At 48.5% G+C, this 11684-nt stretch overlaps 1 protein-coding gene across 1 annotated transcript; it reads right to left on the bottom strand.

Moving 5' to 3' along the window:
- Positions 1-8753: 8753 nt before the first annotated feature.
- Positions 8754-11474, bottom strand: LOC101952310 (cathepsin G-like). Its single transcript, XM_065565154.1, is given in 4 exon segments — positions 8754-8889; positions 10598-10690; positions 10692-10740; positions 11411-11474. Coding segments are annotated over 4 exon segments (342 nt in total).
- Between the last annotated feature and the right edge of the window lie 210 nt (positions 11475-11684).

Raw genomic sequence — 11684 nt, 5'->3', positions numbered from 1 at the left:
CCCCATCCTATAAATATCACCTGTAATCTTTCTTCCTACATGTATACATATACGTTTAGCCATATTAAAACACTTAATCTGGATCTTCCCCCCAGCCTGGTCTCTACCCATACATGTACCCACTGTAATCCACATATTCCCACGTGGACCTGTCCATCCATCCATCCCTTATCCCATACACAGCCATCCATTCATCTGCCTGTGGGGCCACCTCCAGTCATCTCCCCACTCAGAGAACTAGGCCAGGGATTCCCAGCACTCCCTGGCCCCATTGTCCCCTCTCCTGACACCTGCCTGAGCCTGACGGCTAATTCTCACCCCTGCCCCTGGTGTGGGCTGTGCTGCCTGTGGGCCCCAGTCTCCCCGATCTCCCCAATCTCACCACTAGAACCGGGCAAAATTTTCTAATCAATTGGTAAATTTGCCAAAAAATGCAACTTTGGGGCATCAAAAGAACCTGCTAATTCCTGTGGGATGCTGAGGATTTGTTTTGGCTACAAAAAAACAGATTTTTTTTTTCTGGAAAAGGTAGACAACTTTAGTTCTGGGCACTGGGAAACAAAACAGCTCACATTTTTGTTTTGAAATGTTGTTTCATTTAGAAATGGACTGAATTATTTTTTAATAGAGTGGAAGAAAACCCCACTAAAGCAACCTGAAATCAAATGAAAAAACACCCCCAAAATTTTGTTGGTATTGAAGTAAGCACCTGAAAACAAATTAAAAAGAAAAAACAGTTGGTTCTGGATCAACTCTTTCGGTGAGAAAAACCAAATAAAATCATTTTTGGGTTGAACCCAATTTCTCCCCAGATTTTATATTTCAGCCTCTGAACCAAAAACTCGAAGACTCGCTCAGCTCCACTCTCACCGGGAGCCCCCCGGGGCTGGGAAATCAGCCAGTCACTCAGCTCCACTCACCAGTGTGAAGACTCGGGGGAAGGAGAAAGGCCGCGGAGAAAGGGAGAAAGGCCGTGGAGAGCAGCAGCAGCAGCATCCTTGGTACAAACCCAGGGACTGGGACTGGTGGTCTGTCTCAGTCCCGGGGTTTATATTGAATGGGTGGTGGATGGGGGACCCTGGGTAGAGTGACCTGGGAAGTGCAGGGTCATGTACCCAGTTACCAAGAAATTCCCTATCAGCGATGAGTCAGGGATGGAGATTCCCCGAGAGGAAACGCCCGCATCGGGGGGGGGGGGGGGGGCTTCCTTCCTGCACTGGTGCCCTCCCTGCCATTGGCTGCGGCCATGGTTAATGCCATGGGCAGATTCCCCCTGCTCTGTTCTGCCCCTGGATACCTGGATCCATAGATGTTCGTGCCCTCCTGAGTGACCCCAACTGGAGAACCTCACCTAGTTCCCCAGGACTGAGCCCGGTCACTGGTGTTTGACGAACGCCTCTTCCAGCAAGGCAAACAGGCTGGGCCTGATGCCACCTGGAGATGGAGAAACCCCCCTGCTATGGGGAGTGTGTTCCCCTGGTGAATCCCCCTCCCTGTCCCACACTGGGGCCTCCTTTCCCATTGGATTTGATCAGGCTCCAGCTTCCCCGGTTAGATCTCGCTCTGCCTTTCCCTGCTGGATTGAAGAGCCCCCAGCACCCGGCTTTGTCTCTCCGCAAAGGTCCTTGTGCCCTGAGCGCTGGCACCTCGCCGCTGACTTGCGGAAAAGCCAAATAGAGCGAGCACTTTCAGTCTCTCCCTGCCAGGTGTTTTCTCCAGCACTCCAATCATTTGCCTGGCCCTGTCCTGCCCCATTTCCAGTTTGCCACCAGCCCTTTTAAAGTGCACACCCCAGAACTGGGCGCAGGATCCCAGGATCCCCCGGGAAACACCCCTCCCTGCTCCTGCTCAACATGGCTCTGTTCACATGGCCAAAGAGGGCACTAGCCTCTTGTGCTGCAGCATTGCACGGGGTTTTGGGGGTGGGGGGTTGTTGGGTGGAAATAACATTTGGCTGGAGAATTCCGCACTAGCTGGGATGGGAGAGAAGCTGCTTTAGGGATGATCTTGGTTCTTTTGAGTTTCGGTTTGGGGCACCCCGGAGATGATGAAGGTAGCATTAAAATCCCTCAGCAACCTCTGCCTCCAAGAGAAACCATCGGGTCAGATCTTAAATTATGCTGAGCCCCCAAAGGCAGACTGGGGTCTCAGAAGCAGTCCACATCAGGCTGCTGAAGAGGTCTTTTGAAGTCACAACGGATTTGCCACAGATGATCATCATCTACTGGAGCTTGCAGGCCAGAATCTATCTATCTAAAGAGATCTCTGAGCCATTAGTGGTTATCTTAGAGAACTCATGGATAACGGGAGAGATCCCAGAGGACTGGAAAAGGGCAAAGACAGTTTGACGGGTTGGATCACAGAAACCCCCTTGGGAGCTGCCACCCGATGTGCAAAGACTACCCCTGCTTCTGCTTTCCCTGCCAGCTCAGGACTCCAGCACCCTGTCTTGCTGAGCCAGACACTCCCGTCTGGCTCCAGACACAGATCCAGGGTCTGAATGTCCTGTCCCAAAGCTGCAGGTTACCTAAAAACAGCTTACAGAAGTGCGCTTGTCTTTAGCACTCAGATGCCAAACTCCCAATGGGGTCTAAACCCAGATAAATCCGTTTTACCCTGCATAAAGCTTATGCAGGGCAAACTCATAAATTGTTCGCCCTCTATAACACTGATAGAGAGATATGCACAGCTGTTTGCTCCCCCAGGTATTAATACATACTCTGAGTAAATTACTAAATAGAAAGTGATTTTATTAAATACAGACAGTAGGATTTAAGTGGTTCAAAGTAGTAACAGACAGAACAAAGTAAGTCACCAAGCAAAATAAAATAAAATGCGCAAATCTATGCCTAATCAAACTAAATACAGATAATCTCACCCTCAGAGATGTTTCAGTAAGTTTTTCTCAGACTGGACACCTTCCAGGCCTGGGCACAATTCTTTCCCCTGGTACAGCTCTTGTTGCAGCTCAGGTGGTAGCTAGGGGATTCTTCATGATGGCTTCTCCATTTCTCTGTTCTCTTCCCCCCCTTTATATATCTTTTGCATAAGGCGGGAACTCTTTGTCTCTCTGGGTTTCCACCCCCCTCACTGGAAAAGCACCAGGTTAAAGATGGATTTCAGTTCAGGTGACATGATCACATGTCACTGCAAGACTTCATTACTCACTTGCCAGCACACACATATACAGGAAGACTCACAGGTAAATACAGCCATCTGCAGACAATGGGAGTCATCAAGATTCCAAACCATCATTAATGGTCCACACTTTACACAATTACAATAGGCCCTCAGAGTTACATTTTATATTTCTAGTTTTAGATACAAGAGTGGTACATTTATACAAATCAGATGATCACACTCAGTAGATTATAAACTTGGTAATGATACCTTACAAGAGACCTTTTGCATGAGGCATATCCCAGTTACTTACATTCACTTATTACCGTATTTTCTCTAAAACTATCTCAGTTACATTATATTGACTTATTATCACGTTTTTATAAAACCATATAGACTGCACAACGTCACAGACAGTACCTGTCTATAAAAAGGGGAATAAGGGCAACCCAGGGAATTATAGACCAGTCATCTATATTTTGGTACCTGAAAAGAGAATGGAGCAAATAATCCAACACTCAGATTGTAAGCACCTAAAAGAAAAGAAGGTGATGAGTAAGAGTTAACATGGATTTGTCAAGAACAAATCATGTCTAACCAACCTAGTATCCTTTGATAGGGTAACAAGCCTAGTTGATAGGGTGGGAGCAGTAGGTGTGATTTATCTCTAGTTTAGTAAAGCTTTTGATACTGTCCCGCATGACTTTCTCATAAACAAACTAGGGAAATGTAGCCTAGAGGAACCTACTATAAGGTGGGTGCACAACTGGTTGGAAAACTGTTCCCAGAGAGTCGTTATCTGTGGTTCACAGCCAAGCAGGAGGAGCATATCGAGTGGGGTCCTGCAGTGATCTATCCTGGGTCAGCTTCTAGTCAATAACTTCATCAATTATTTAGATAATGGCATAGAGAGTTCACTTATAAAGTATGTGGATGATACCAAGCTGGGAGGGTTGTGAGCGGTTTGGAGGACAGGATTAGAATTCAAAATTATCTTGACAAACTGCAGAGATGGTCTGAAATAAATAGGACACAATTCAATAAGGACAAATGCAAATAATTGTACTTAGGAAGGAATAATCTTTTGCATACATATGAAATGGGAAATTACTGCTTGAGCAGGAGTGGATGACAAATTAAATACGAGCCAACAATGTAATCCTGTTGCAAAACAAGCGAACATCATTGTGAGATGTATTAGCTGGAGTGTTGGAAGCAAGACACAAGAAGTCATTCTTCTGCTCTACTCAGCACTGATTAGGCCTCAACTGGAATATTGTGTCCAGCTGAGGGTCCCACACTTCAGGAAAGATGTGGAGAAATTGGAGAAATTCCAGAGGAGAGAAACAAAAATGATTAAAGGACTAGAACACACGAGTAATTGTTTCAGGTTAGGTTGAGCTTACTAAGGCAGGAGGGTGCGTCAATGTTGCGAGTGTCATCCTTATGGTGGAAAATCCCATCCATCCATCCACCAGTCCAGCCGTCCATCCATCCATCCATTCCCACACCTAAATTCAGATTCCAAGGCCTGGAGTGACCATGGTGATCATCTAGTCTGACCACCTGTGTAACATTGCCCAGAGAACTGCCCCACAATTATTCCTAGAGCGAATCATTTAGAAAAAAAATATCCAGACTTCATTTTAAAATTGCCAGTGATTAAGAATTGATCATGACTCTTAGCTAGTCATTCCAACGGTGAATTACCCTCACTGTTAAAAATTTACACCTTATTTCCAGTCTGAATTTGTCTAGCTTCAGCTTCCAGCCTTTGGATTGTGTTAGAGCTTTCTCTGGAAGATTGAAGAGCTCATTATTAAATCTCTGTTCCCTGTGTAGTTACTTATGGACTGTGATCATGTCACCCAATAGCTTCTCTTTGTTAAGCTAAACAGATTGAACTCTTTGAGTCTATCACTGTAAGACATGTTTTCTAATCCTATACACTGACATTTAGCCATGTTAAAATGCGTAATGTTTGCTTGCACCCAGTTTACCAAACTGTCCAGATCACTCTGTGTCGGTGCCCTTCCCTCTTCGTTATTTATCACTCCCCCAATTTCTGAGTCATCTGCAAACATTGTCAGTGATGATTTCATTTTTTTTCCAGGGCATTGATAAAAAAGGTAAATTGCATAGGACAAGAACTGATCCCTGACCCCACAAGAAACACACCTATTTGATGATGATTCCCCATTTACAATTACATCGTGAGACCTCTCATTTACCCAGATTTTAATCCATGTCATGTGTGCCATGGTAATCTTCTATCATTCTAGTTTTTAATCAGCATGTGCGGTTCCAAGTCAAATGCCTTCCGGAATTATAAGTGTATAACATTAACACTGTTACCTTTATCAACCAAAGTTGTAATCTGATCAAAAGGAGGCAAGGTCTGTGAGGGGATATCTTTCCTTGGACCAACTTTTATTGGTGAGAGAGACAAGGTTTCAAGCCTACACAGAGCTCTTCTTAAGGTCTGGGAAAGAATATCGGGGTGTCACAGCTAAGTACAAGTGGAACAGGTTGTTTAGCATAGGTACTTAGTACATATTTCTCTCCAAATTAATCAGAAACAAGCTCCACACAGATCAGGACCCACCAATTCCAAGTAGCATCAGACACGGCCAGAACAAAAGATGAAAAACTTGCAGACATATCTGCACTGCTACAATGATCAACCCCCCCTCCCACAATGCACCTTTCAAGATCTGTGGGTCCTACACATGCCCGTCACAACATGTGGTTTCCCTCAACCAGTTCACTAAATGCCCCAATAACAACCAGATGGGTGAGATGAGACAACTACCCTAAAATTAACTCACACAGGAAAATGATGAAAGACAAAAACACCTTATCACCCGGGGACGAACACTTTTCACAAAATGATCACTCCATATCTAACCTCTCAGTCCTCATTCTCAAAGGACACCTGCACAACACTTACAAAAGGTAAGCCTGGGAGCTTACATTCATAACTTTGCTAGACACTAAAAAAAAAAAAAAAAAAAAAAGAAATGAATAGAGACCCTGGATTCATGGCTTATTACAACAATCTGTAACCCACTAAACCTTTTCTCATACCTTTTCCACCCTCTCTCTCCCCCTATGACTGGAGAGATGTTAAGAGGCTACTTCACCTTTTATGATCCCTTGAAATATGTGTTAAATTCTTATGCTAAACAATGTTTCCAGCTTGCATTGAGCTGTGACACACAGAGGACCTTTCCCAGACCTGAAGATGAGCTCTGTGTAAGCTCCAAAGCTTGTCTTTCTCATTCAGAGAAATTGATGCAAGAGGATATCACCTCACCCACCTTGTCTCTGACGTATCCTGGGACCCACACAGCTACAACAAAGTTGCGTATATCAAAAAAAGATATCAAGTTCAACAATCGCCGAGCTGTACCCATCGGGACAGGAGTGGGCACTGTTGCCAGAATAGGTGAATTCCTGCAGGGTTGGTATCTCTAGGAGATAGGGAACAGGGTAGCAACAAATCCTCTCTTCAGCATTCAGGTGCCATGAGGTGCAGAATGCCAGGCAGAGCAGTTACAGTCAGACGCAGACAGGAATCCAGACACACACACACAGAGGCTGCTTCATCAAACGTTTTATTGCACCACAAGTGGCATGTGCCTGGTGGAAAGCTGAGGTTAACAAGGGCTTACTCTGGAGTGTCAAGGAATCAACGTGAACTCAGCGAAGGGTTCGTGCACAGGGCAGAATGATAGTCCAGATCAGGATAAGTAGGAATAGAAAAGGTCAGATATGGGAAGTGTCCCCTGTGGAGGGTAGCAGTTCTATTCAGACCTCAGGAAGGGGAGAATTGATGGCTCATGGGGGAGAGGGAAACGGGACCTACGGCCTTTTCCCTCTAAGGGGCGCTGGCTTCAATACCAGACTTTCTATAGTTTTTTCTTTTTTTTTTGCACCATCCTATAGGGTTTAATAGAGAGAATCTGATCCCTGCTCTAGAATCCCATAGGAGAGACCAAAAACTCCCAGAGATACACAGGGGTTTTATCTCAACATCTACGGACTGCTTCCCCCACCCCAAATCCATTTTCACACCAATCAATTCATAGCAATTTTCTAATAGTAATGAAGATAATCTGAATTTCACACGCAAAGCCTAGTTAGCCCATGGCTGGTCTAGCCAGGCAAAGAGCCAGGAAAATGGGTGTCTATTTCAGTGCTGTTTCTGCAGAATGTTCTGGATCCAGGGGATGAAGGTGGAGAGTCTTATGAACACGCTTGGGTGGTAGAAATTCCCATCAACATATGAAGCGATGCCCTGGGCCACTCCATCACATGCCAAGGGGCCACCAGAATCACCCTGGGATTAGGAATAACCACAATTATGTCTTGCACTTCTCTAGCATGATTTTTTATCTACAGATGTGAGTGCATGAGAGTAGAGATGGTTTAAATATTTGTAAAGAAATATGTTTTGTGTAAAAAATGGCCTTTTTTCAACTTTGGCAACTTCACCAAAATGTTTTCTGTTTGGAAGTGTTTCCTTTTTTTTTTTTTTTTGGGTAGCACTTGGTAGGGTTAGGCAGAGTTTGGTAGAGTTGTGTTTAGGTTGGATAGCGTTTGAATTGGGTGGATGTAGGTAGGGATGAATTTGGGTAGAGTTTAGGAGACAGGGGGTATGTTGGGTAGAGCTGGATAGGAAAGGGGTTAATTTAGTAGAGATTTGGTAGAATTGGTAAAGTTTAGGGAGAGTTGGGGTTGGGGAGAGTTTTACAGGACAGGGATTAAATTTGATAGAGTTGGGTAGGGTTGTGTTGGGGGTGAGTTTAGTGTAGAGCTGGTAGGTTTGTGTAGGGTGGGGTTTGCGTTTGGAGAAGGGTTGGTAGGGTTGTGTTGAGGAGGTTGAGTTTGGGGTTGAGTTGGATTGGGTTGTGTTGGCCAGGGCTTGAGATGAAGAAACGTCAGTAGCCATATGTAATAATGGATCTTGGCCAAGCTAGTAGGAGCTGTGCTGATCTGGTCTCACCATCGCCTCACCTCTTTGGGCCGATCTGATGTCTGCATCAACACCCCGTCTCCTGAGCAAGGCTCGGTTGGTAGGGGATTGTTGTGCAATTAGATATTTAGCCCTGGAAACCACCTCCCCATTCCCTCCCAGCAGTGGCCTCCTGGAACCAAGGAACCTCCAGGTCAGCAGGATACTTACCCGATAAAGTAAGTCCGGGCTTCCCCACAAACAGCATTGCTGAGGGGTTGTATCTATGGTTCCACTGACACATGTTGTCCTTCATGACCTCAAGGTCCACCTCACGGAGGGTATCAGTTCCTGAGTTCTGGCCAGTCCAACCCCACCCGGCCACGCTGCACATGGATCCCGGCCTCACCTTGGAGTTGGCCTTTGGCAGAGCGATGAGCCACACCCAGTTATTCAGCACTGTGCTGTGTTACAGCTGACATGGATGGGAGGGAAAATGGGGAACCAGATCAGCACAGGGATCGGAGCTGGGAGGGGCCAACACATCCTAACAGAGGAAAATGCAGATGTGTCCAGTGCTTGAGTGTGAGGTCATGGGGGTGGAGTAATGGGATGGGGATGGTACTTGGAGCTCTGTGAGGTCACTGAGGGCGGGGTGATGAGAGGGGGGTAATACCTACAGCAGCATGATGTTATTGTTAATGGTCTCATTGTTGTATTGCGGGTGGGAAATCTGTCGACGCACGGGGATCTCTTGTTGGCTCTTTTCCTGTTTGCTAATGTTATGGGCTCCCAGCTTGACAGTGATCTTGCTGTGAAAGCCAAGAGCAATATATGGGGCATTAGGAGCTGGAGTGTACCTGAGATGGGGATGGGCACATGTGGGTCTGACTCATGAACAGTGATATGGAGGGGACAGGGCAGCCTGGGGCTCTCAGGCCGAGATCTCGGATTCAGCTTCTGACCTGCACTGTATATAACACTGTACACCTTGCCAACTCTGATCTGGCACCAGGGCTGGGGACTGGCTGGCTCAGGGGGGTGGGAAAAGGCATGAGGGGCCTTTCTCCTCCAGGCAGTGCTGGCTGCAGCACCAAACACCTGCCCGGTCTCTTTAGGGTCCTGGCCTGTGTCTCCACCAGCCCCTTGTGCAGTTCCCCTGAGGTGCTTCACTCCCCATTGTCCTCTCGTCCCCCTGGGTCTCAGCTCCCCTGCACCCCAGTAATCCCTCCCTGGCTAGATCCAGACGGGGTCTAGTCCCAGCTCCCCTCAGCCCAGCGCCCTGGAGAGCTGTCCTGGGGCTATGAGCCCCTCCCTGCCCCGATCTGAACAATGGGCCAGAGCCCAACTTGTGTCAATGGCCGTAACTCCATTGATTTTCCCAGCGCTGGATCTGGACCATGGTTTGCAGAGACCCCTGGGCTCTACTCTCCAAGCCTGTCATATTAGTTGCTCTTTCCCTGTAACCTATGATGGCGCTAGAGCTCCCAGCTCCCCCATCACCCTCTAATGACTGGCCTGTGCCAACAGAAGAGCCGGTCTGAGGAGAGAAGAGTGAAAATGCTGGGCTGGATTAGCCTAAAATGCAGGCTGAGATGGGGTCTGATTAATCTTGATATTAGTGGTGAGGAGGGTGGAGAGTTTGTCGAACATCAGTCAACCTTCTATGGGGAGAGAGGGCTGTAGAGTTTGGATGGCCTCCACCTCAGGAGACAGGGGGATAGGTGGATGGGATGGGAGCGGAACCTGCAGCAGTGTGAGGTCACCGGGGCGGGGTGATGGGATTGGTACAATACGGTGCCACTAGATGGGACACAAAACTACACCCAGAAGGTGTGTGGGTTACACCTGCAGCAACGTGATGTCATTATTACAGGTATTGAGGATGGGGGATCTTGAGGCACATGGAGAGTTTCTGTTGGCTCTGTTCCCGTTGTTTAATGTTATGGGCTCCCAGGTACACAGTGATCTTGCTGTAAAAGCCAAGAGCAATACATGGGCATTGGGGCAGGAGTGTACTGAGGTGGGGGATGGGCACATGGTCTGACATAAGTACTGATCTTACGGGGACAGGGCAGCATGGGACTCTCAGGCAGTGATCTCAGACTCCTTCATTCCCCTTGACCCCTGGGTCTCAGCTCCCCTCCAGCCAAGTGACCCCTCCCAGCTGGATCAAGACAGGGGTCTATGCCCAGTTGCCCCCACCCCAGAGCCCTGCAGAGCTGTCCTGGGGCTGTGAGCCCCTCCCTGCCCCAATCGGGACAATGGGCCAGAGCCCAGCTGGTGTCAATGGCCATAGCCACATTGATTTACCCAGCGTTGGATCTGGACCATGGTTTGCAGAGGCCCTTAGAGACATGTCAACGCCCCCTGAGCAGATCAGACCCCTGGGCTCTGCTCTCCCAGCCTGTCCTACTAACTGCTCCTTCCCTGCAACCTATGACGGTACCAGAGCTCCCGGCTCCCCTATCACCTGCTAACCCTGACCTGCCCCGACATCCCCAGCACAGAGGCACTTACTCTCCCTTGCAGTGAGCGGCCGTCAGCACAAAGTTCCCGGACACCAGGAACCCTCCACAGCGAACACTCTTGTCTCCACATCGTATATTCAGACACGTAAGGCCTGGAGTGGGGCTCGGCTTCCTGTCCGCCAATGATCTCACCTCAGAGGGAGGGGGAACAGATTCACATAAAGAGCCCCATTGTTTCCCTGGCCCGGGTTGGGATCAATCTCCCCATCCCAGGTGCGTGGATGTGTTGAAAAATCCCACCTTTAACTCATGGCTGTAATTTGCATGAGGGTTGCACTTAGACCGAGATCCGGAACCCTATTGTGCCAGGCCTTTCACTGACTGACAAACCCTGCTCCAGACAGCATCCAGTTCAAACAGACACAGGGAGAATCATTCTTTACATTATACTGATGGGGAAACAGAGGCCCAGGGAGATCGTTCCTGGAGCTGCCTAAGGAATTTGGGTGCCCACCAGCAATCCATGCAAATCCTTCTCCACAGAAATGCTGGGCAGAGCTGGGAATTGGTCCCAGATTTCTTGGGTCCCAGCCCTGTGCCTTAGCCCCATGGCTGGCCTCCCTTTGTGGGGCACAGATTGGCAGTGGTATTGCAAAGGAACCTGTAGGGGTTGGGTCACCCAAACCCTTGGGCTGCTCTTAGAGCCCCAGCCGCACTCAGGAGAGGCTGCAGGGTTTGCTACAGCCCCTTGGTCCCAGCAGGATCAGGGGGAGATGCTCACAGCTGCCCACAGCTCCCCCTGCTGGGTGAGGCCCCCACTCCGCATGGGCCCTTATCCCCCCCCCCTCCCGCCCCAACTCACCAGCCTTAGCCCCAGGGGGAAGGAGAAAGCCCAGGGGTAGCAGGACCAGGATCAAGAGCTGCATCATCAGAGCCATGCAGTGGGCCTGGAGCCTCTGCCTCAGCCTGGGGGGTTATATACATGAGGCAGAGGGAGGGAAGGACAGCGAGTGGCAACCACAGGGGTGTGTAAACTGCTCCCCAGAATCCCCCCCCCCGAATGGCCCAGGGGTGGAAAAACCCCACATCCCTAGCCAACATAGCTATGCTGGCAACCCCCCAGTGTCGAGGTAGCT

This window comes from Chrysemys picta, chromosome 13 (assembly GCF_011386835.1).
Source record: "Chrysemys picta bellii isolate R12L10 chromosome 13, ASM1138683v2, whole genome shotgun sequence".
Lineage (NCBI taxonomy): Eukaryota > Metazoa > Chordata > Testudines > Emydidae > Chrysemys > Chrysemys picta.
The sequence above is the reverse complement of the archived record's forward strand: the minus strand, read 5'-3'. Positions and strand labels throughout refer to the sequence as shown.